This window comes from Giraffa tippelskirchi, chromosome 2, assembly GCF_054371585.1.
Source record: "Giraffa tippelskirchi isolate mGirTip1 chromosome 2, T2T-mGirTip1v1.2.pri, whole genome shotgun sequence".
Lineage (NCBI taxonomy): Eukaryota > Metazoa > Chordata > Mammalia > Artiodactyla > Giraffidae > Giraffa > Giraffa tippelskirchi.
This window is the reverse complement of record NC_137276.1, coordinates 99689595-99714512: the sequence shown is the minus strand read 5'-3', so window position 1 is coordinate 99714512 and position 24918 is coordinate 99689595. Positions and strand designations below refer to the sequence as shown.

General features: G+C 53.2%; 1 protein-coding gene across 9 annotated transcripts in view; it reads right to left on the bottom strand.

Annotated features, from left to right (window-relative positions):
• Positions 1 to 296: 296 nt before the first annotated feature.
• Positions 297 to 24918, bottom strand: part of KY (kyphoscoliosis peptidase) — a 51261-nt gene continuing 26639 nt past the window's right edge. For 6 of the 9 annotated variants that reach the window (XM_081574139.1, XM_081574132.1, XM_081574135.1 and 3 more), the window contains 6 exons: positions 24593 to 24675; positions 20974 to 21082; positions 19350 to 19467; positions 10168 to 10356; positions 8501 to 8691; positions 297 to 4677 (listed from right to left, as the gene is read on the bottom strand). In XM_081574139.1, coding sequence (XP_081430265.1) covers positions 3782 to 4677; positions 8501 to 8691; positions 10168 to 10356; positions 19350 to 19467; positions 20974 to 21082; positions 24593 to 24675 — 1586 coding nt within the window. In that variant the 3' untranslated portion in view covers positions 297 to 3781. The remainder of the gene's footprint in view (positions 4678 to 8500; positions 8692 to 10167; positions 10357 to 19349; positions 19468 to 20973; positions 21083 to 24592; positions 24676 to 24918) is intronic. The other 3 variants (XM_081574140.1, XR_014078008.1, XM_081574137.1) reach the window with 3 other exon arrangements.

Here is a 24918-nt window from a genome sequence, read left to right as displayed (position 1 = left end):
CATTAAAAACATAAATTAGGATCAACTTAAAAAATTTCAAGTTAAACAAGATTCAATGCCTTCATGTTCTTCAAAGGCATGTGAGCCGGAGAGGGGCTGGAGCTAACCTAATTATGTTTCCTTTAATGTGAAATAGCTATTTGCCTGACATTCTATTTGCATCTCACTACCACACTCAAATAGCTGGGACATTGATTTTTTTTTTTCCTAACATTCCCTTTGAACATGAAAGTGTTTTTTTTTTTTTTTTTCCTGCTTGTGAGAACAGTGATAAGAATGGATCGATAATTACATTGTTGGGTAAAAATGAATATAAATTTTATTGAAAAACAACACCAGCAACAATGAGGGGAAAGCATACCTAACAGCCAGTGGCCCACACAACTCAATGCACACGTTATGAAAAGTAATCACCTCTTCAAAGCTCCAACTATGCATCCAAATGAAAAGAAATGATCGACCTCCGATAAACTGATGGGGGACGCAGATGCACACCGCCTCTCACCTCTGGAAGCTTTGCCAACAGCAAAGGACGCTACCATAGTATTCAGTCCCCCGTTTGCTGTGGGTGATCCAGTGTATTTCAAGAATTAAACTGTTTTGGAAAGAACTGGTTAGCATGGCATTGAAGATCCCAGACCACTGAGAAAATTTTTCCACTTTTCCAGTCCTTTGAGACGAGGATTTCTTAAACTTTCTTGGCAACTTGTCCCTCCTGCTTAACAACAGGAAATACTTCTTTATGTCTAGCCTAAATCCTTCATGCTTCAGTTAATCTATTTATTTCCTCTTAATCTCAGCAGGATGTCAGGTGTTTGTCCTGGTGGCACAATGTAACATACGGGGAACACACAATGATCACAATCAGATTGAAGGCAGAGTCCAGCTGCGCTGGTGGCGCTTCCAAAACAAGTTGAACAGAAGTTAATTGCAGTTGTGGTTGTCGCCCATTTGCCTCGTCCCACACTCCCAACCCCCAACCCCCCAACCCTGTGGCTTGAGGGCTGCCATCCTAGGACTTGCAGCAAAAGCTTTCTGAGTTCAATCAGTTCCAATTTTTCATTGACGTAGTAATGAATGTGGTCAAACTGTCCCACCCACTTCTACCCAATTTCCGGGTAAAACATTCCCAAACCGTTATCACGTTCTCATCTTCGCACCATGCCAGGCAGTTCCCTTGCCTCGCCTCACTTGTGTGGAAACGACGTGCTCCACGTACACATGAGAAAACTCTGAGAAGCCACGAGAAGGTACTCAGTGAATTTAATATAAACATCCTAGTCGCATTTTTTCAAACGCTGCATAAAAACCCCAGCCTCACGGGAGTCTGCAGCACCTGCAGCTCCGCATAGCGGACAGCAGGGGGCGCCCGTGCCATTCTACTGGCCGCTAGAACGCCTCGATCGGGAAACAAAGATGGAGATTTGAATAAAAGACTTCAAAATGCAACCCCGAATTCTACCCTGAGCAGCATGTGTGTAAAAATTCATGAAGATTGGATTTAATTTCATGTATTTTTACTTCAGTGGAAAGAAATTCAGGTGTTGTCTGTGCCTACAGCTGTCTTTGCAAGGAGCGGGGGTGGGGGGTGGGGCGCCTGGTAAATGAGCAGGGAAGGGTTGCTGATGCTCCCAGGCGCTTGAAGAGGCTGGGCCACCGTCTCCTGCTTGGGACAGCTCCGTTTTGCTGGGTGGCATCCTTTGTCTGCTCCAGAATGTATAGACTAATTATATTGTTTTGTAGAGGATGCCAGTTGTTCCCAGCAGGACTGGCAGCCAGCTCTGGGCCCAGTGAGTGACATGAGTCATAGAAGGCACTTATTATTTTGATGAAACACAGCACATTTCTTTCAGCCCATAAAATCAAAGGGGTGAGAAAAGGCTGTTTCCAGGGTGTAAAAACTCCTCTTGTTTCCCTGTCGTGGTGCACAGTGGTTCTGCCTCTGCAGCCTTTGTGCATTTTCCAGGCGTGAATGACACAGTGCTGAATGCCTGGGTGGCAGAGCCTGCCAGAGGATGCTGGACACAGGCCAGGGCAGCTCAGCCCACCATGGTGTACTGCCCTCGTGTTCCAGGGCCCCCGGCCTGGTGGAGGATGGGCCCCCTGAGACATTCCTCTGGACCAGGTCCATGCTGGGGGTGGCGGGGATCTTTGTGGGGAGGGACCTTAGGGAGATGATGGACTGGAGTGTTGGGAGCCTGGAACTTGAAACAGGCTTGGGCAAGGGCGGCAGCTGCCACCCTTGCTCTGAGATGGCTGGGGCAGCGCTGCAGCCCCAGCACGAAAGATCAGCTGACACAGTACCTGGTTAAGTGCTCCACGAACATTTGTTGAATACACAAATGTGAGGATGAAGGCAAGGAGGCTGTAAGGATCCCCAGCAGCTTTGGCTGTAGCTAGCCCAGGGCATCCGGAGCGGCGGTGCAGGGAGGGGAGTACTGGGCAGTGCTGGCTCTTCCGGGCCCAGGCCCTGGTAGGCAGGGCTGCAGAGCTGAAGAAGCCAGGAGGGCAGGTGAGACCACCTCTAACCTCTCCATGTGTTGGGATGGTGCTGCAGCGGCCATGCAAGGCCTCTCAGGGCCTCTCCATCCTTCCCTCCTGCTGCCCTCATTGGAGCCAGTCTTTCTGCTGTTGCCATGGCAACACTGGCCTGAGGTGCTGCTAAGGGCCGGCTGGGCAGGCGAGACTTCTCAGGCCTGAGCAAGCAAGGAGCTCTGGACAGTCCCTACAGAAGGCAGATCCTGGGGGTCTCTCTTGAAAGGAAGGAAGGGACATGAGATAGAACCTGCTCTCAGGGCAGGTCGAGGTCCCCCAGGTGTGGCCTTGGTGGTAGAGATCTTGGGGCTGGTGTGACTCTGCTCTTGTGGGGGCCCCCAGAATTGCAGCATTCTTAGTACTTCACCTGAAGTCTTTATTGAGGGTTATTGCCAGGGGTCCCCAAGGGCCCAGAAGCCTCCTGGGGTTCCCAGTGTGAGTTTCAGGTTGGGGCCTGAGGCACAGGCTCTGAGAGGGCCTGCGGGGGCTGAGTGAGCTGCTGATAGACCAAGTAGACAGAATTAATCCCTCTGAGAGCAGAGTCAGGGGTTTTACATCCTGACACTAGGGTGGCGGGACTGCCATACATCCCTGCCTCTCTGGCCTCCACCCAGAACAAGAGCAGGCACTGGCTGCTCTTGGCCCTGAAGTCTCCCATGACGTTTCTGTTGCCACATTTCAGGCACACAGGGGATTGTGGAGGCCCTTGGCCGCCGGGCTAGTTGGGGGGCAGTTAGCTTCCTCTCCGCACCCTCCTTCTCAGGACCTGGAAGAAGAAGCAGCAGCATCGGGAATGCAGGGGATGGTCAGGTCTGGAAAGAAGATGACAGTCCGACCTCCCCTGGGGTCCGAGAGTTGATGAGAAGCTTGGTGCAGCTCCTGGGAAGGGGCTTGAGAACTGAGGATGACTCAGCCTCACGGATCACGCCCGCTTCTCTCTCCCCATTGCAGGAAAGGTGTTTGGCCCCGGGCGGCAGTCCTGCTTCCCCACACCAGCCCAAGAACAACAAGGACAGCGTTAGCACGAGAAGGGGGTGTCTGGGAAGTGAGTACAGTTACAATACCTTGGATTTACATAGCACCTTTGTCGTCTAAAGGGCCTTTGCCTCTGTCCCCTTGGCCACTGACATCGCAGCCTCTGGCAGAGCAGAAACACCAGGCAGAGGTCCAGAAGGGATTCCATGCAGACTCAGTGGTGTCCGGGCTCTGTGCACGGCCTGGCAGGGGTGGGGGTGGCAGGCGGCCCTCACTGGGCGTTGACCTGGTACTTGAGGATGTAGGAGTAGAAGCTGTGGTTGGCATTCTCCAGCACCATGACGTACACCTCCCGGCAGCCTGCGGTGCTGCAGCTGCCCTCCCAGTAGCCCTCAGGGCTCAGGGTCAGCGGCCACGTGTCCTGCCCCTTCACCAGGGCTTTGGCCACGCCGTGCAGCTTCAGTTTGAACGGGACGTTGCGGTTGGCGGGCAGCACGCCTGACAGTGGCTCCAGCAGCTCATTGTCCACCCCCCAGTTGCCAAAGCTCTCGGGGAACATGGGCCAGTTCACCTTGGTGTTGGTACAGCAAATGAGGTAATTGAAGACAAAGAGGTAGTTGCCCGGTTCCTGCCTCTTCTTGACGAAGATCTTGAGTGCAAACTTGCCGGCGTGGGGCAGCTGCACCTTCAGCTCCGTCTGCTTCTCCCGGTGCAGCTGGAAGATGTAGCGTCGCTGGGTCTCCTCAGTGACGGGGCCATCGTCTCCATGCAGCGAAGCCAGGACGCTGATGCCCTCCTCCACATCAAAGCTGACAGAGCAGCGCCCATCGCTGGTGTAGATGACGGGCTCGGGGTGGGACGGCTTGGTGATGCCCATCTGCTCCGAGAACCAGCTGGGGCCCACGGGCTGGTGCAACTCAGCCGGCAGCCGGATGTCCGTGTCTGCATAGTGGCACTTGAGCGTGTACTCCAGCACGGAGCTATAGATCTCTGAGTTGCCCTTGGCAAAGATCTGCAGCTTGTGGGTGCCCGCGGTCGGGGGGTACACATCCAGCTTCATCCCATTCTTCCGAAGGCTCAGCAGCCCATGCTCCTGCTTGCCATTGAGCATGAACATGAACAGCGTCGGAGCACAGCTCTCGATGGTGACCGTGGCCTTTCCATTCACTGTGGGGAGAGCCAGGATCAGGTGAGAGGAGTCCGACCTGGGCTGACATGCTGGTGATCGTATAACAAGAGGATCTCTGGACTGGGGGGAACCCTGACTTACAGCATCTGCCCATTTCCGTGGTGGAAATACCTTCACCCCGGTAATTTTAAGCCACCAGCATAACCTCACTGAATACCATATAAGCCGGTGACAGCACACCTCTGGAAGGGTTCTCACGCCTCTGGGTGGTTCTCTTCGAGAACTGCAAGCCGGGGGTGGTGGGTCTCAAGAAAAATCTGCCCCCAGTCATATGTGCTTGTCTTGCCCCACATGAGGTGAATGTTGCCAGGGGGCTTAATCTGATTCCAGGGCAGGGGAGAGGGCTGAGGGGCATGGAGGGCCAAGACCCTGGTTGGAGAGCCGTCTCTGACTTTGCCTTCAAGTCTCTGCTGCTTCACCCTGCTCCCTTCACAGCTGGCATGTCAACAATCACCTTAAAAACTCATCGGATGCTTTGCTCCTGGAGACTGTGCTCCAGGGACAGAACTCCTTCCTTGTGGGTCCTCCCTGCACCCCCACCTCCACCCTGCACTCCAGGCTGTGCTTCCTGAATGGAGTCATCAAGTGCAGAAGAGGACCGTGTGCATCCCACACACGCCTTGCCCCTTGCCCTCCAGTGCTGTCTTCCTCTGTCCTGGTCATTGCTGTGGGGTCAGTTCTCTGTCTTTACAGCCCACGGGCACTCCCCTCCCTGGTCCCTGCTGCTTTGCAGGACCACAGGGAGGGGTAGGGCTTCTCTGAGAGCCTTGCCTTCCCCTCCCTCAGAAGCTGATCACCTGCCCCTCCTCCCAGCCACCTCTGACTAGTGTCTCATTCACACTCTCTAGTAGCCTCTCCCCTGTCCGGGTCCAGAGCTCCTACTCTGGAGGCAGAAAGCCATGCCCTAGAATGTTGTAGGATGAGTGTCCCTGACACTTCCCATCTAATCAGCCACGAGGCCCAACTCCAGGCTCTCAGTGACTGCATTCAGTGCTACCTCCCGTCTTGGGAGTGAGAATCCCCACACGGGGAAGGGGGCTCCACTGGCCTCCCCATCCCCCACTGCCTTCTTTGTGGCTCATCCAACCAGAAGACAGTTGCCCACCTTCTCAGGTGCTGCCAGCTCCTCACCTACCTCTCCTCCCCCGCCCCTCCCTACTGCAGTTCCCTCCCACTCACTCAGCTCCCTGAAATCTGGCTTCGGCCCCCATCCTCCAGCTCTTCAGTGACTTCCTTGGAGGATCTGGGCTGCTGATCATACACCCACCTTGCTGCTCGTCTTGTATCTACCACCCTCCCCAGCCTGGCCTCCCCACCGCCTCTGATTCCTTTCCTTTCTGTTACACTAATGGTGGTAGTCTTTGTGCTTTTGTGCTGTTTTCTTTGTGTACACTCTTTCTCCACTGCTGTCAGCCACCATGAGACATGGTGACCTCCAGAGGAAAGTGACCAAGAACGGCAGATCACGATCAGCTTCTCTGAGTTGAATCCCTCTTCGGGGGGCAGAAGCTGCCTCAGCCCTCATGGACCCTGTCCTGCTGCATGTCGCGCCCCAGCTGCTGGTGAGGCCCCTGTGCAATTCACCTCTGATGCATGGAGGGCTCCTGGCATCTCCACAGGGCAGCTCGAGGGCTCCTGAAAATATCTACCCAGTCACTCTGGGGATCCCTTCTGTGGGTCACCATCAAACTGGAGGCCAGTGGAGGGGCCTGTCCCCTCCTGCCTTGCCCGAGTCAGGCCCATCCTGGTATTCCTGTACATCCTCCAGGGGGACACCCCTTCATGTTGCAGGGCCCTCACATATGCTCACTGTCCCCCAAACCTGGCTAAGACCTCAAGGCAATGTTCTGACCACAAAGGCTTTTCTGATGCCCTGGGGTAGGGCATGTGGTTGAGTGACCTGGACGCTGCTCCCCTGGCTCTCCGTCTCCTCCAGGGAACTTAGCAGCATGGTAATGTATCAATTAGGGGGTAATGTGGATCCTCCCTGCTGGGTGTGGGCGCCACAGGGAAGGGCCCGCCCGTCTCCTTTCCTGCCATCTCCTGGGCCTGGCTGGGGTGCCCAGCTCAGGGGGTTCCTGGCGAAGGTGAGCTGAATGACTGGGAAGGCTGCAAATAAAGGATCGGAGACCCTTGGGACTCTGTTAGAGCCTGTGACCTCCCCTTCCCCTCACCCCTCCTTCACCCTCTCACTATCCCCTCCTTGCATTTAGCCTACCTGTTTCCCTCTCTGCTTTCTTTTCATCTCCACTCTTAACAAAACTAGCTCCGGCAAAGAACTATTCTTTAAATATGCTTCATGAATATGCAGTCAAATTTTAGGTTTACTGTATATTCAGAAACCCAATGTTTACATTTCTCTGTCTCTTAAAGAGGCAGACTCCTTGGTGGCACTGTTTTGACGTCAGTGTGACCTGGCGCCTTCCTCCCTGTGGCCCCTGCTGGCTGGAGCAGCCCCTGTCTGACAAGCATGCAGGGGGCACACTCTCTGAGACAGCAGCCTCACACTGTTATTTTAGCAGCAGGAGGCATTCGTAGTTTTAAAAATTATCTCAGAGCTCGGCAGCCTGGTTATGGAGACCATTGTGAGGTTGAAGGGAAGAATCGGCTGGGACTAACATGGGCGCCCGTCACCTGAGTGTGGGGTGGGGATCCCCCACAGTCCTCCCGACAGACCCAGGGGAGCTCTGGCCCTCTCTCCTGGAGCATATAGGCAGCCCTTGGTGGGAGTGTGGGGGTGCACTGACCCTGCTGGGCTGAGCCCTAACTGTGGTGCTGCCCTCCTTGGGACCCGGCTCCCAAATGCCTCCCAGTTCACATCCAGCTGCCCGTGGCCCCTGTGGAGAGATGGGGAGCGAATGCCAGTCCAGGCCAGCCTTGGGGACAGCTAGGGGTCCTGTACACCCAGCCCCAGGGAAGTTGCCTGGAAAAGGCCGGCTCTGCCTGCAGACCAACAGGCATCCAGATGATGAGGGGAGCTCTCAGAGGCCGGGCTGCGTCCCTGGAGCAGCCTCCCTGAAAGGCTGGGTCCTCCCTGAAACATGTCCGTCCCTGTCTCCTGTGATGCCCGCTCTCCTCCAGTTCCCAACGCTCTGCTGCTCAGCAGCCACCTTCCTTATAAAGCCCCCAGCACTCTCTCCTGGGAGACCCCCACTGCTCCCCCACTAGTTCCTCAGGCCACTGGCATGCAGAACCCGGGCCGGCTTGGCCAACGCATGCTCCCTGCCAGGAGTTTGGCCCCCTAAACGGCCTTAGTAGTAAAGAACCCGCCTGCGATGGAGGAGACACGGGTTCCATCCCTGGGTCGGGAAGATCCCCTGGAGGAGGGCACGATAAGCACTCCAATATCCTTGCCTGGAGAGCCCCATGGACAGAGAAGCCTGGAGAGCTACAGTCCACGGGGTCTCAAAGAGTTGGACATGACTGAAACGACTTAGCATGCACACACCAGGAGTTTAGGAGCTTCTGTCACGCACCTGAGCTGGAAGGTGGCTGAAGCCAGGCTGAAGCAGTCCTTTCCCTGTTGTGTGAGCTGAGAGAGGCTCCTCCAGCTTGGGTCCGCTAGCCTTGGCTCCCCAATGTACCTGGCTGAAAGCTCAGCCCTCCGGAGCTGCACACCCCTGCCTTGGTTTATGCTGGTGGGAGGGGCTTCTGTCCTTGTAAATGTGACCTGCGGCTGCGTCTTGCCCTGATGGCCCGATGACCTAGGCTGCCTCAGCCGCCCCTGCACAGACCCCACATACCGCTTCTACTGAGCTGGGCGCTGGCAGGGCAGCCCATGAACCCACCGGCCCCAGTTACCTGTTTTGATGATGGAAGTCTGCGGCTGGGCGCTCAGCATCCCCTTGTTGTAGAACTCACTCTTGTGATACATGTTGTTCTCAAACTGCCTCAGGGATTGAGGGGGCTTGAGCAGTTGCCAGTTCTTGTTGTCTGGGAAATGGTCCTCGATGAACAGTGCAGGGTGGGTGAGGAAGTAGAATTCGTTGTAGCTGGAGGGGGGACAGCTGGTCAGAAGCCATGCTGGAGGCGCAGGCCCCAGCCGTGCAGAGGGGCAGGCGGGGCCCCCAGGGGGTCTTTGGGGCCTTCTTTAAGGTAACATATGGGGGGTCCCACCCACAACCCAAAGGGAAGAGACACCATCTCCAACCCTGACGTGGGCGTGGCAGATGCCCCCTCAGTAGCTGCTTCCAGAAATAGGAGACAAAGCAGGATCTGAGGCCCCCTTTAAAGAGAAGGCCACCGCTCTGGCAGTGTGTGTCCAGGCGGAGAATGGGTTCCCCCTGCTCTCAAAAACAAAGGGATCTGAAGGGAGCAAAGCCAGGACCCAGGGGCCAGGTGCCAGTGGCATGGAGGGAGGGCAGGCAGGGAGACTGGGGAGCCAGCTCCATGCACTCCATGACCTGATGTGGTCCTCGGGGCCAGCGAGACGCAGCTCTCTAGAGGTCAGTGATGGGGATCAGGAGAAGAAGGGGGGACTCCTCCGAGATGGGAGAGCCTTCACTCAGCCCAAGGCAGGCAGTGCTCAGAGCTGATGGAGCAAAGGAGGGTGTGACTGACACCTCCTGCCAGTATGGGCTGTGTGTACCCACTTGTGTCTGCCCCGCATGCAGGGCTGTCAGGATTTAAACTGCACAGTGGGGTGGCACTCTCATTTTTCTGGATGAAAAGGCATTTGAGCTGCTGATGGACCTGCCCCCCAGCCACCCTGCCCTGCAGTGCCCACAGGGATGCTGAGCACCCTGACACCCCTTCCCACAAGTCAGACTCCCTCCCTCAGAGGTGGGATATGGCTGCATTTACAATGGAGAGGAGGAGGAGAACCCCTGGTATCTGGGAGAAGCAGTAGGAGAGAATCCCGGCATCTCTAATAATAACATAGTCAATGGCCAAAGGCCCAACTATGAATCTCTGGTGGCTCAGAAGGTAAAGAATCTGCCTGCAATGTAGGAGACTCTGGTTCGATCCCTGGATTGGGAAGATCCCCTGGAGAAGGAAATGGCAACCCATTCCAGTTTTCTTGCCTGGAGAATTCTATGGACAGAGGAGCCTGGCAGGCTACAGTCCATGGGGTGGCAAAAAGTAGGACACAACTGAGCGACTAGGCCTTAAAAGCCTGACAGGAACCTCCAGACACTCCAAGGAGCTTCTCAGCCCTGCCTTTCTTGGCACTTGGCCTGTGGGCAGACACTGCGCTTTTAGCCCTTGGGTGGAGGAGGAGTGCTGGGGAGCCAGAGGGGGGACTGAGACAGTGAAAGGTGGGGTGACAGAAAGATCTGGGCTCTGTTCACCAGCCTGGAGCTAGCTCACCCCTGAAGCCAGAGGAAGAGGGTGAGGGCCCACAGCACACAGAGTCCCCCAGCTCTCCTTCCCCTTCCACTGGGGAAGCCTTCTCCACCGCTGCCTCCTTCAGGCTCCTGCCTCTCCTGTCTCCACTGACCAGACGCCCGCAGAGCTGGGTTACTCACAGGAAGGTGAATTTGGACGTGGAGGAATCCACCAGGCCACTGCCCCAGGTACTGTCCACCAGGTGCCATCTCCCCTCCAGGAACACGGCATTCCAGGCGTGGTCAAACTCCCCAGAGAAGCTCTGCCCCGGCTGGTAGCCAAAGCCCTTGGAGTAGCCAGGCACGGTCATGCACTGCACTCCAGCGATCCTGGGGCGGGACACGGGCTCTGAGAGGCGGCTCCTGCCGGGTGTCCCTCCGCCCCGCAGGTCTGTCTGGCCTGTCTCCTGTCAGTCCCTCCATACCTCTCCTGTTCCCTGCCTCTCACAAGCACACACATGCAGCCTGAGGGCTTTTATCTGCAGAGGCGGGGGCGGGAGGCGACAGAGGCTGGCTGGTCCCCCCGCCACCTCCAGCACAGACAGACTGGCTACAGGCTCCTCCTCCAGCCCATACACAGCCCTTGGGACTGTCTCTCCCCTGAGTCGACCTGGGGGCTCTGCTGGCAGCTGCAGGAGGACACTGGTGCAACAGTGAGTTCCGCCTGGTGAACATGGAAACCAGGGGCGTGACAATGTGCTGGAAAAACCAGAGTGACTCTAGGAAGCTGAGCCCACCTCCCCTCCACGTCCAGCCCACGGACAGCTGTGGGAGGACCCCTGGGGCAGGCTAGCTGGGGTCCCTGCCTGGACCTGGGGAGGGGGGTTAAGGCTATTTGCTGACTAAATGCCCTGGCCATGATTTCAGAGCTCCTGATGGCTGTCATCCCGGGAGTGGAAATGATGACCGGTCAGGCAAGCTTTTATCAAGACCCCTTTGACAACGCATTCCCCCAATGCTCGCAACAAGCTGGCCTGGACAGTGGCAGGTGGGCGCTGGTCACCTCTGGGTACAACACAAGCAAATTATACATGCACTGGGCACATGTAGCTGAAACCCTGAGGCTCAGATCTGGGCTGTGGGCACCACCCCATGGCTATAGCACGCACCCTGAGAGTCCTGCCATGAGCAGCTAGTGCTGCCCTTCAGCAGCCCTGCCCCCTCTGGCAATCGAGGGGTGGGCTGCTCTTCTGACCTTCTGTGCTAGCCTTTCTGGGGCCTTTGTATGAGTTAGAACAAGGGACTCCTTTTTCAAGACCCTTTCCTTTCACTGTGGAAGGTTGGTGTAATCAACATCCCAAACCTGTGATACCCAGGATGCTCGCGCCAGCCCCTCAGATGGGGCTCAGCACAAGCTGTCTGCAGACTCCGCCCTCCCCTCGCATGAACCGGGGCTGCGCTCCTAGTGTCGGCTGGGCCTCTGTCAGGGAAGTGCCTGGTGGGGGTCCCTCCAGGAACAGGTCTGCAGCCTCAGTTGCTCTAAACAAGAGGTCATGGAGCCTCAGGGTAATGGGGTGAAATGGCCACAGGATAGGCATGGGGACAGAAATCGGACATCAACCATATAAAAACAAATGTTTAACGAACAATTAGCAGAATATTGGATTAAATATGACTTATCTGCATTTACATATCACTTGTTGAGAGAGTGAGTGGGGCAAGATGTAGAGCTTGCGAATCACCAGATTCCACCCTGCCAAGGGTGATGTTCACGTCCCCACAAGGCCTGAACTCCCCTCTTCTGCCCAGTGGCAGGCCTGCCCTGCCGAGGCTCCTTATGGGCTGGGAAGTTTTACAGCCATTCCCTGCCCCCCATCTCCCAGTCCCTTCTGCCTGCCGCTTCACAAAAGGAGGTCCAGGCTCCCCAGGCTGTCAAAGAAATCCCATGAGAACAAACCAGCTGGGCCCGTGGGAAGGATTTTGGAAGCACTTGGGGGTGCAAGCAGAGAGCAAGAGAAAGTAGATCCCATGTCAGGATTCTGTGGGCGAAAGCCAACTCTGACTCTGGGAGCAGAAAGGTCCCCCAGAGGCAGGAGGCCCAGCATGGGTAGGTCCAGAAGCCCGGAGCGGAGACAGAGGGAAGAAGCAGGCATACCGGGACAGCCCCCTCCTCATGTAGCTACAATGGGATTCGAGGCCCAGGGAGTTCGTTCTCAGGAGGTGTGATCTGAAAGAGTTTGCAGTCTTAGAGAAAAAAGCCCTCTGATACTTAGAGGCCTTTTAGACCCTCCCCTTAGAGAGGGGAGAAGCGAAAGAAAGTGAAAATGCAGTGAAAGTACGGTTGCTCAGTCATGTCCGACTCTTTGTGATCCTATGGACTGTAGCCCTCCAGGCTCCTCTGTCCATGGGATTTTCCAGGCAAGGATACTGGAGTGGGTTGCCATTTCTTTCTCCAGGGGATCTTCCGGACCCAGGGATTGAACTGCAGCCTCCAGCATTGCGGAGCCACCAGGGAATCCCTGAAAGGGCAGGGGTGCATACAAGGCCAGAGGGGTGGGATGAAGGTACTGGGATGGGTGGGGCCTTCCATTGGAGGTAGGGCTCCACATCCTCAGAGAGTGGATAAGGAGAAGGAATGTGGTGAAAAATATTTAGCGAGATAAGTGATGCTCCTGACACATTCACTGTTAATTGACAACCTTCTACAAAACTCCATCATCAGCATGATCCCTGAGTGTGTGTGTGTGCGCACACGTGTGTGTGCATGCGTGTGCGTGTGTGCACAGAGAACCAGAGACAGAGGGGGAGGGCAGAGTGAGAGAGACAGCACAAAAGTCATCCGGTCTCTTAGTGATGGGATTTGAGGTGATTTTAATTTTCTTCTTTAAGCTTCTCTCTATGTTTAAAATTTTCAATAATGATTATGTGTTACTTTTTGAATTGGAAAAAAAAATCCATAAGTGCTACTTGAACATGACACTTTTAGTGAGTTATTTTCCCTTCTTGGCCAGAACAGTGGTGCCTATGAATTTCTAGGACTGGAGGAGGGAGAACAGTGTGGCGGCACGTGGAGGACGGGGAAGGGGCCACTTCGCAGGGAGGGGAAGGGAGCTGCAGTCCTGAGGAGCATGCTCGCCCTCCGCTCAGAGCCACCCGACATCAAGGGAGGGAGGAGAGGCACTGAGTTCCCACGTGGCCTCCAGGTGCTATGATAAAGATGAGCTGGTGCTGATGTGGGTAGAGGGCTGGCTTGAACTAATTGTCCTCCTGGGAGAAGCCGTGGCCCTGGGCAGAGGTATCCTCCTACCCAGGGACAAACTGGAGGTCAGATTTGAGCCCCAAGTCAGGGAATAAGCGTGAACACCCCACCCTGTGCCTGGGAAGGACTGGAGAAGGGAGAATGGAGTGGCTGGATGTCCTCCCTGACGGCTCGGGGCTGGAGCAGGTGAGACTGGGCTGGGTTGAGCCAGGAGAACCCGTCCACTCCATTGTGACCTTGCCAGGCTCATCACGGGCAAAACGAAAGGTTGGCGTTAAATGATCTCTAGGGGTTGATTCTCCACTGACAGGCTGAGGAGAAGCTGGGAGGGCTGTGGGGAATGCCTGGGGCAGAATAAAGATGAAAAAATCCCCTCAGCTGTAAGCTTCTGCCATGCTTGACTATGATATGAGCATATTTTATTACCTGGCAGCAGTGTGCAAGATGAATTGGACAAAACAGTCACAATGTAAAGCATTATTGTTAATAATCCATAACTCTCACGCAAAAATGTGGAACTAGCTGCTGGTTGCTGGTCAGGTGGCCCACTACCACCTCAGGTCTCCAAAGATTGCTGACTGTACACACTCTGTGCAAAACACTGTACAGGGAATAATATCCCCTGTATGATATAACATCCCATATCGTATCATTTAAAAATATAATAAATACTATAACATGATAAATTATGATGCTCTAAAAATAAAGCTCACTGGCCACCCTAGATGTATTCATAGTAGGAAGAGAATGAATATGTGAACCATCACAAAAATGCTAGTGATAAGCACAGCTCTTGGGCTTTCCCAGTGGCTCAGATGGTAAAGAACCCATCTGCAATGCGGGAGACCTGGGTTTGTTTGATCCCTGGGTTGGCAAGATTCCCTGGAGTAGAGCATGGAAACCCACTCCAGTATTCTTGTCTGGAGAATCCCTATGGAAAGAGGAACCTGGCGGTCTACGTCCATGGGGTCGCAAAGAGCTGGACACAACTAAGCAACTAAGCAACTAAGCACACAAGCATAGCTCTTTCAGGAAACCCAAAGGGGGAGGAATTTGCTGGAAAGATCTGAGAGAGCACTGAAGAAGGGGCAGAGGATGAGAAACGCTTCTACCTCTTAAAGAACCCCCACCAGCCATCCTGGAGCCCAAAATATCAGCCAAGGAGATGTTTCTAATAACCTCAGGCTGGAGAGTCTTGGTTTTTACTTTTGACAGTTTGGAAAACCTCAGTGCCAGGGTGTAATACTGGGGAGACGATGGATCCAGACTATGACTGTCACTTTAAACAGCAGGGTGCTCAGGGCTGAGGCACTGGGATGACCCTGAAGGATGGGATGGGAAGGGAGGTGGGAGGGGGTTCAGGATGGGGAACACATGTACCCCCACGGCTGATTCATGTCAATGGATGGCAAAAACCACTACAATATCGTAAAGTAATTAGCCTCCAATTAAAAACAAACAAACAAAAAAAATAGCGATGATCTGGGCCCCGGCAGCAGGATGGCTGAGCGGCCTGGGGTGGACGGTGCACCCCGCACACATCAGCCCCTGACCACAGTGGGCTTCCTTAGCTCTGACCACTTCTCCCCGGATGTCTGGGCCACATGGGAAAGAGGGAGGGTGGAAAGGATGAGAGCTGTAGGAGAGGCAGCGAAGCGTGCTCTGTTTTCCTGTCTTGAGGAAAACACTGATTTCTAGTAGTAAAATTAAGCAACACAGTTTCATTACCTTTAAGCCCAATGGCCAGTTTAACTGGGAAAACACGTGAATTAGAAATTTTAGGGCCTGCAGTTCCCAAAATGGTCCTCAAGAAGGTCACAGAAAACAAATGTATGGTTCCCAAAGGGGAGGGTGGGAATCAAGTAGGAGTTTGGGATTAAAATATACACACTAGTATATATAAAATAGATAACCAACAAGATCCTACTGTATAGCACAGGGAACTATATTCAATATCTTAAAATAATCTATAATGGAAGAGAATGTAAAAATGAATATATATATGTATATATATGTATAACTGAATCATTTTGCTATACACCTGAAACTAACACCACATTGTAAATCAACTATATTTCAATAAAAACTAAATATATATATATAATTCCAAAATGAAAGTGAAAGCAAAAGTCTCTCAGTCGTGTCTGACTCTTTGCAACCCCATGGACTATACAGTCCATGGAATTCTCCAGGCCAGAATACTGGAGTCGGTAGCCTTTCCCTTCTCCAGGGGATCCTCCCAACCCAGGGATCGAATCCGGGTCTCCCGCACTGCAGGCGGATTCTTTACCAGCTGAGCCACCAGGGAAACCCAGTTTGTGGTTTCTACACTGCAGCATAACATGCATAACCATGACTTATGTTTCACAGTTTATGTAGTTGATTTGTTATAAATTTGGCAGTGTCTATATTTCTGCTATATGGTCCTCTTCTCCTTTCCTTATGCCACTCCCCCACTTACAGTGAGGTCAGTAACTGTAATCATGGTAATAATTCTCACTACACAGGCCTGTTGGAGCTTTTGGAGGTTGACTTCAGGGTCTCTCTCTGACAAGTGAGGAGTCAGCAGTTCAGAGAAGGAGGCTGACTTGCCTGGGGACATACAGAGGGCTCGAGGGGGCGAGGGGGGTGAGGCAGTGCCAGGATTTGTGGGTCCTGATGCCCAGTTCAGGAGGATCTGCACTGCACCAGCCTTTTTGTACAGCAAGATTTGTTTCAATCCATAAACTTCCAGGTGGTATACAGAGTAAAATTAAAGACTGGTTTGCCATAGTGATGCAATTCATCTTCATAAGCACTGTCCTTTGGTGTATCTAAAAGGGTGGTGGGGTTTAGATGTTCCTTTCAGAGGCCATACAGGATGGAGATAATTTAAGGTTATCCTGTATATCCAGCCTTCGGGGCCTCTGGAACCAAGTGATGTTCTGGGATCATCTGGGACATGATGCGGAGCAGCGGCACATCACTGTGACAGCTGGAAGACGCATGGGAAACAGACTGACATCTGATTGGTGACAGCCAGTCTCCTCCGCATCAAAGCCTGAAACTGGTAATAAGCTTTCGGCTTTCTCAAAAGTCCCTGGAAAATCTGCTAGCTGGTGGTGTTAGCGCTGTGGTAACAAGGGCATAAACTGCACTGCAAGCTGACTTGCTGGCAGAATTCTGGGGAATTAAGCATAACCCTTGCAAAGAAATGAACCGGAATTTGTGAAGGCTGTCGGGGAACTGAGGCAAAAGGAGAGACATGAATGCTGGACGAGAGAAAGTCAGAAAGAAATTGGACCAGCATTTACAAGCAACAGCACTAACAAAAAAGGCACACTGGTCACTTGAGAAAGACGATGAGGAAATGAATGATGTTGCAAAAATATCTGAATTCTCCACCAAATTACTTTATTAAATCAGTCTTTAATGAGGCCATTGCAAGGAGGCAGACTGGACTGGTAGAAGTAATGCTAGCTATGTGGACACAACTCTTGCTAAGAGGCCACTCTGACAACTAAGCAGAGATAAATCAGCAAGTGTGGATTACACGTCCTTGGTTATTAAGGGATCTGCTAATGAATTTACCAAACCTTCAGCAGTTATTTTAAAAAGAAGAGGACTTAGGAAAGACGCATGGCCGAGGTTACTGATCTTTAAAGCCAAAGTTAAAGGAATTCAGAGAACTGTGAGCTATTGTTAAATATCCCAGGCTATGTGGAGAGTATTTCACAGGGTAACTGCCTGGTGGGAACATAACTTTAAATGATGCAAAACGTTGGTTTTTTAATGATCAGCTTCAGGCCAGAAAATGGCCGTTGTTAAGCCTCTGGACCAGGCCAAAGAGTTGACAGTTCCACTCAAGGCCAATGTCAATTTTCTGAGCCTATGTGAGTATATGTGGTCTGAAGGAAAGTTCTACAGAGCAAAGACACTCCAATACTGAGAGGACAGGGAGGGTTAAAAATAATAGCCCTCAAGTTCTCCTTTAGTCCTGCCAGTAGGCAATGGAGTCCCCAGTGTACAGATGAGAAAACCGAGGCTCCCGGAAGCTTAGTGCTTTCCAAAGGGAACAAAACTAACGAGTGGGACATTAAGGACTGGAAATCAAGCACTGGTAAACTAACTGAGGCCTGGAAGAGTCTTTCTGGCTGTGAGTCTGGCACTCCTTCCATATCATGCTAGGAAGACTTCTACTGGATAAGAAAAATATACTCTGTGACTTAAAACCCCAAGTGTTTTCAAATTTGCAAATTAAGATGAAAATGATTACACTCTGAAATATGCTAGGTTCAAATAGTGCTGAGCACAGATGGAGGGTTATCCCATTATTTAAAAAGAGAAGGTCCACTCATACAAGTCTGCGAGGAATATCCTGTCATTTCCTGTCACTGAGGGACTACTGTGTGTAGGATTCTGAGATGGATACTCAAAGGGAAAGAAGAAGGTGGGGGGAGACATGGAGACATGTAAAACCTATAAGAAGAAATGAGCATAGGCAAAGCCTATATGAAAGAACAAAGTCCAGAAAGCAATAGGACAAAATGTGTTCTCCAAATGGTATGACTCAGGGTAACTTAATTTTCTTCTGTTTTCTTCTATGCACTTTATAAATCACCTATAGTTAAGTTTTATTTTTAATTTGGAAAAGTGATTAAATAAAAGCATGAGCAAGACCTGAGCTGGTGTATAGGTTTGTCGACAGCATGACAGCATCTGGGGAGGGAGAGGAGGGGCCTGAAGAGCATTAACAAGAGGCGAGGCAACAGATGGAGCCTGATTAGCCGGAAGTGGCGGAATGGCAGAGGGGGCAGGGCTGGAAGGGAGGAGAGGCTGCAGTTCGGAGGATGTTATGGGGACAGTGTGAGCTTTTAGTCTTGTTCAGAACCTAGGGTCCAGGAGCCAGGGCAGGGGGCTGGTAAGGACCCCAGTACCAGGAAGTCCTGAATGTATGTGGGGTGCCTGGGTCTGGGGTAGCGTGGGAATGTGGGGGGGGGGGTTGCAGAGGGCTTGGCATCCTCTGCCCGCTGACCCTCGGGTCCCCTCTGGGGCTGTGGTCTCAGGGGTGGGCTTGGAGATAGGGGATGGAAGAGCAGAGAGAGAACAGAAGGGATGGAGCAGTGTGTCTGTGCTGGGTGGTGGTGATGAGGGTGGGAGCCTGGAGGGCTGAGGGTCAGGCCGGGAGTGGGTGGCGTGTGCCCCTGGGAGCAGGACATCCTATGGCCGTGGTACAACAGTCTCACACCACTACCTACCCGTGGACACTTTAGTTATTGTCTCTACTCTTGGTTTGATGGATTGCCCCCTGCAGTCCTGGTCCGCTGACGCTTGGGAGCCTGAGAAGACTCACTCCCAGAGGCCCACACAGGCAGTGGGTACAGTCTGTTACCCCTCTGGGGAGGGGCTTTGCAGTGGCCCCCAGGGCTGGCTGATTGTGACTGGAGGAACACGGCAGAACTTAGACAGTGAGCACAGGTAACTATGGGGTCGGCAGGGTTCCCCCAGCCTGGAGTCTGTCTCCAGGTCACACAGAACCAGCAGTGAGGTCTCCAAACGGCAATGCCTTCCCTACCAGCCACTTGCCTGCTCTCACCACCTCTGTGTTGCCCCCCACCCCCCACCCCAGGCATCCTGGCCAGGTGCTCGCTCCCAGAGCAATGGAAACAGAGCCCAAAGCCTCCAAGAGATGAGCTGTTGCCTAGTGATTCAGCTTTTCCAATGGACAAATTTTTTTCAGGTGGGGGGACTTTTGTTCCCCCAAGAGGCCCCTGCGCCAGCCCCAAGGACAGCCTTTCATAGTCCTCCTGGCGCCTGCAGCCATGGTCCTGGCGTTCCCAGATCTGCCATTCTTCTAACCTTCAGCTGCACAGAGATGGGAGAAGGTGGAAAAAGGGCCTTTTATAACCAAATTATCTCTGTGCATTCATCTGCCATTATGTTAATGTATCGCGAAGCCCGGCAGATGGTACAAAGTCAATTATGCGGGTGTTAAAAAGGGAGAAATTGACCTTTTCAAGACTCACTTGGATTCAGAGCAGAGTTTGCAAACTCCCATTTCAGGCCCAGTGAGTGGGTGAAGGCACAGAGCAGGTGGCAGGGGGAGGCGCTGGTTCAGAGTGGTCAGCCTGGGACCCCTTTGTACCTGCACATTCTCTCAAAGAGCCCAGCGTAGCCGTCACAGTTGGTCTTCTGGGTCTGCAGGATGGCGGTTGGTTTGAAGGCCTGGCGGTCCTTCTCCTGGGCAGCCTCGATGTCGTATTCTGGAGAGCAGAGGAGGAGGCTGTGAGGAGCCAGATCCTTGGAGATGAGCAGGCTGGTGCAGAGGAGAGAGGGGTCCACCCCACTGCCCCTGCCCTCTGCTCTGCTTCCAGCACCACGTGGGCTGGCCTCCCCTGGGCCCAGGAGAGGCTGCTGTGGACTGAAGGAACAGGTCCCCAGGCTGGGCGATATCTGGGAATGTGCCCTTGGGTGCTGGGAGGAAGAGCAAGGCATTGGCAGAAGGGGCCACCTGGCTCTTTAGGTCTCTGAGGAGGGGCTGGGAGGGGAGGGACCAACACATTACTTGGGCAGCTGGGGGCTCTGCCCACGTGTCCCCACGACCATGCAGCTCTGTAAGCAGAGCCAGTGAGGCTGCTCCCCCACCCCTGCTGCAGCCCCAAGGCCAGGGCCTCACACTACCCGCATGGAGCACACTGAGTTGCTATTAACACTCGTCCCAAATAGAAAAGACAGGCCACTTTACTTGGCTAACAAGAGAGCCGGTGTGAGGCCTTGAGGCAGGAATCACTGTGGCCTTTGAGGGCACAAAGGGAGTGTATGTGCCCACGTGTGCCCACGGGTGTGTGTGTGTGTGAGGGTGGGGGCAGCACACAAAGTCATAGATGTTCTGATTCCCATCCTGCTCCCTTATTAGGCCCAGGCTGAACTGCTGAGGTTGATGTGGCAGAAGGTGGCTCTTCAGGTCCTGCGGCCAGATGGCCTACCTGTGTCAGGTGAATTCATCCTCTAAGCTGCATCCCTAACTGCCGCTCTGAGAGGACAAAAGGAAAGCCCAGTGACAGCAGGCAGGGGATCTCCGCTGGTCGCTATGTCACAGGGAAGTCACTAGACATCCTGCCACTTGGCTTGTCCATGGACTGTAGGAGGCAGCAGCCAGCTTCCCCTTAGCAACCTCCTGGGGCTTGGCCTGAGCTGGTCAGCCTGCTCAGGGGGTCCTGTGCAGAGCTGGGGGCAGCTGCATGGCCCCTGGCTCTCAGAACTTGGAGACCAGGCTGAGAGTGGCGGCGAGGTCGCTGGTGTGGGAGTAAGGAACAGGCAGAGGGGTACCCCCCCCCTTCCTGGCATGGGTGCTTTGAGAAACCTCTGGTGCTGAAGTAACTTTTCAAACAACTTTGACTCATCCCCAGCCACCTCCTTCCTGGAGACAACCTTCTGCTCTAGGTTCTCATCTCTGTGGAGCAGGTTGATCAGGAAGGCAGGACTCAGGGAAGGCTGTTGCTGGGTGAGGGGCCTCAGCTCTGGCTGTGGGCAAAGGGCCAGGTGGGATCCCCACTCCTGGCCCTTCATGGAGCACACAGACTCGGGGGAGTAAACACAGACAGCTGGTGCCTATGAGTTAACCTTCCTTAGTCTGGTTATTGAACCCTGGGAGCCCTTCTCCTCCACCTTCCATCTTAATGCACACACACTGGTGATGGAATTAAGCCCAGAGATGCTCCTCTGGGAACAGTGTCCCAGAGCCAGTGGCTCCACACAGGCAGGCCTACCTATGTGGTGGCAGATCCAGATCCAGATGGCACGGACAATCTCCAAGTCACTGTGGGCCTCCTGGAGCAGGTCGCTCACCAGCTCCTCGAGGCCACTCTTGACTGTCACCTGGGGAGTGGGAGGGGTGTGCTACATCAGGGCCTGAACAACTGGATATCCATATGCAAAAGAATGAAGTTGGACCCCCTATGTCATACCGTATAAAAAATTAACTCAAAAATAATCAGTGACCTAAATATAAGAACTTAAACCATAAAACTCCTAGAAGAAAACACAGGGGTAAATCACCATGACTTTGGGTTTGGCAATGGATTCTTAGATATGATGCTAAAAGCATAGGATACAAAAGAAAAAATGCATTAATTGAGCTTCATAAGAATAAAAACTTCTGTGCATCAAAGGACAATATTAAGAAAGTGAAAAGATAACTTACAGATGGAAGAAAATATTTGTGAATAATGGATCTGATAAAGGTTTAATATCCAGAATATACAAAGAACTCCTGTAATTCAATAACAAAAGCAAACCCAATTTTAAAATGGGCCAAGGACTTGAATATACAGTTCTCCAAAAATATAGATGGCCAATAAAAATATAAAAAGATGTTTATCATTAGTCACTAGAGAAGTGCAAATCAAAACTACAGTGAGATGCCACCTCACACCCACTAGGATGACTGTAGTTTAAAAAAAAAGTAGGCAATCACACACACAAAAAAGGCAAAAATGTGAAGAAATTAGAACCCTTGTACATTGCTGGTGGGAATGTAAAGTGATGTGGCTGCTGTGGGAAAGTTTGGTAGTGCCTCAAAAATTTCAACATGGAATTACCATGTGACTCAGCAATTCCACTCCTAGGGATATACAACCCCAAAAATGAAGACAGATCTTCAGATACTTGTTCACCAGTCCTTGTAGGGGCAATATTCACAATAGACAAAAGGTGGAAACAATGTAAGTGGCCATCAGAAATGAATGGATAACCAAATATGGTATATCCATGCAATGAAATATTACTCATCCATGAAAAGGAATGAAGTTCTCCTACATGTTACAACTTGGAATAAACCTTGAAAACATGATGCTAAGTGAAACAAGTCAGACACAAAAAGACACAGTGTATGATTCCACTTACACAAAATACTAGATAAATTCATGGAGACAGTAAATAAATCAGAGGTTGCCAGGGGCTGGGAGGAGGGAGAATGGGGAGTTGTTGGTGAATGGGTACAAAGTTCCTATTTAGGCTGATTTTGGAAGAAGATGATAGTGACGGTTGTACAACACTGGGAGTGTAACTAATGCCACTGGAGTGTACGCTTAAAAATGATTCAAATGGCAGATTTCATGTCACATATATTTTACCGTAATTTAGAAAAAAGAACAAGTTAGGTTTTCCAGCCGTGGCCCTCAGAGTTGGCATTGCTGGAAAGGCAGCCCTGATCACTCTTTTTAGAGAAGCGGGGGCACCTGGGTGCTTACTTCTGCAGTGGCTGTCCACACCTCGGTCAGCCCCCACCTGAGATCCTCCTGACCTGTTCTCTCCTGGCGTGTTTCCACTGCTCACACGGGATCTCCAGGATCCACCCTCTGACCACAGGGAGACCTCCAGGCCCCTCCCGTGTCCCCCCCTTGGTCAGCTGCTCCAACCCCATGGTCCTTGCCTTTGTCCCTCTTCCAGGGTCTAGAACCACACCCGACACATTGTAGGCCCACATTATGGTCTGGCTGACTCTTGACTTAACCCCTGGCTTCAGCTCTGTGGATTCTGGTCCTTTGGTCCCCATTCACTCACTGCTCTCCTGGCCTGTCCAGCAGTCTGTCTATCCCTTCTGGAGGCTGTACCCCACCCTGCTCAGACTCTGGATAGCCTCCCTTTCCTTCCCTAATTCACAGAAGACCTGACCTCAGACTCTGCAAGGTCCAGGCAAGGCTTCCTTACCAATAATCCCTCCCTCCTGCTCAGCCAGCCTCTCTGTAGGCCTCCGGTCCAGGTCTCCTGCCTCAGCAGAGCCTGCTCTTCCTTCCTCAAGTGGTGCCCTTGCACGGCTGTGTTCTCACTTCTTCCTTCCCATCCTGGGCGTCCCATCCTCTCCTGTCGGCCGTGTCTCTTCAAAACACCCCCCAGTCTCTCTCACAGGACTGCCCACATCTAGCCTTCCTTCCTTGCCAGGCTCCTGTGGGGTCTTCTCTCTACTTCCTCCTCCTTCACCCCTTCATTTGCCCCTCAGCCTGCTGGGGCCGAGTTGAGGCCTCCAGCCTTCCTCTGAGCTGCCCCCTACCAAGAAGAAAGAAGGACTTCAATGTTGAAGAATGGAAAGGAGCCTGTGCTAGCCTCGCCTGGCCAGAGTGAACAGCCCACGCTGTTGACCATGCCTGCACTTTCCAGAACACTGATCCTTGCAGATCTCGCCCGGCCTCAGGCGGATCCAGGCCCTTTGGATCCCCGGCCTGCCTTCCCCAAGATGATGCCTTCTCTAGGGCTTCAGCTCTTAACTGAATCTGACGGCTCCCAAGGCAGGATTTCTGGCCCAAGGATTTCTCTCCAACCTGGATATGGGTCCAGGCTTGGCTATGCAGCTGCCCAGTGGCCATTTCCACAGGCACCAGAGCTCACCGCATCCCAACAAACTCATCATCCCCTGACACATGCTCCCGCTTCCTCACTCCTTGTGCCGAGCATCTGCCCTGCCAGTCCTCCACTACTCGGCCCAGAGACGGGCAAGCCCCTCTCCCCGTTTTCACTTCACTGCACACACACTGGGGAGGGGCCCTCCCTCTCTGCCTCCAGCCCCTCTCTGTTCCCAACGTCCCCACCTCATCCAGGGATGCCTCATCCTGCCAGGACAGCTGGATGTCCTCCTACTGATGTCCCTGCCTCGAATCGGACTCGCTTGATCCAAGCGCCTATCATCACTCATCAGTTCAACAAGCAAGGTTCCTGAGCACCCACCGTGTGCTCACCCTAGGGCGGTTTTTCTAGGGCAACAGTGAGCTCCTGGCTTACTAGCCTAGGCAGCTCACTGTGACCTTAGCAATGGGTCCAGCTCCTTGGCTGCTCCAGACTCTCTGTGGTGAAGCTCCTGCCTGACTCCCAGGACCTCAGTATATCCTTAGTGCTTCAGCTCTTGTAGCTGCCCCACCCTACCCCAGATATGCCCAGGCCCAGAGATGTGGAAGCTCAGCTGCCCATGTGCTCCAGGGGTGAGGACGGCTGAAGTCACGTGGGTGCTGGCATTCGTGGTCCTCGCCCATCCTTTCACTTCCTCCATGCATGGGCTGGGGCTGGCAGAGCTGGGCAACAGCTATGCCCAAATGGGTAGTGGAGAATAGACAGGGCTAATCAGAGGCGTCTACCAAGGGGATGGGACAAAGTGTACGGCCCAGGGTGAGAGAATCAGGACTGCAGGTGGGGTGGGGGGAATGAAGTGGCCTGTGTCCTGGGCCTTCTGTCCCCCATCCACTTTCCATGCTGTGAAAAGGCACTCAGGACCACCCCCCCAAGGGACTCAGGATACACTCACGAGGGTCGGGCAGAGGCTTTGCCACCCTGGGTCAGGACATTCCAAGCCATCTTGAGGGGTGGGGGGCACACAGGCAGAGGGGCTGGCTCTCCTACCTGCGAGGCATAGGTGTCCAACTTCTCAAACTGCCGCAGGTCCAAGGGCATGGACTTCAGGCTGGAGCGATCCCAGGGGTAGGCTGGAAACACAGGGAGGCTGGTCAGTGGCTGAGACTGGCCAACAGGACTGCCTGGTGCAGGCCTCCCTGTCTTTGTGAGGAGTCATGACTGCCTGACCTTCAGCATGACTCCTAGACTGAAACACTGCTCTCAAGAGCTAGGTCTCCTAGAAGGGTTCTTCTTTGGGAACTGTCGCAACTCCTCTAGTCCTCTGGGAGATTCACAGGGACCCTAAGGAGACCCGGGAAGTCAGCAGTAAAGAG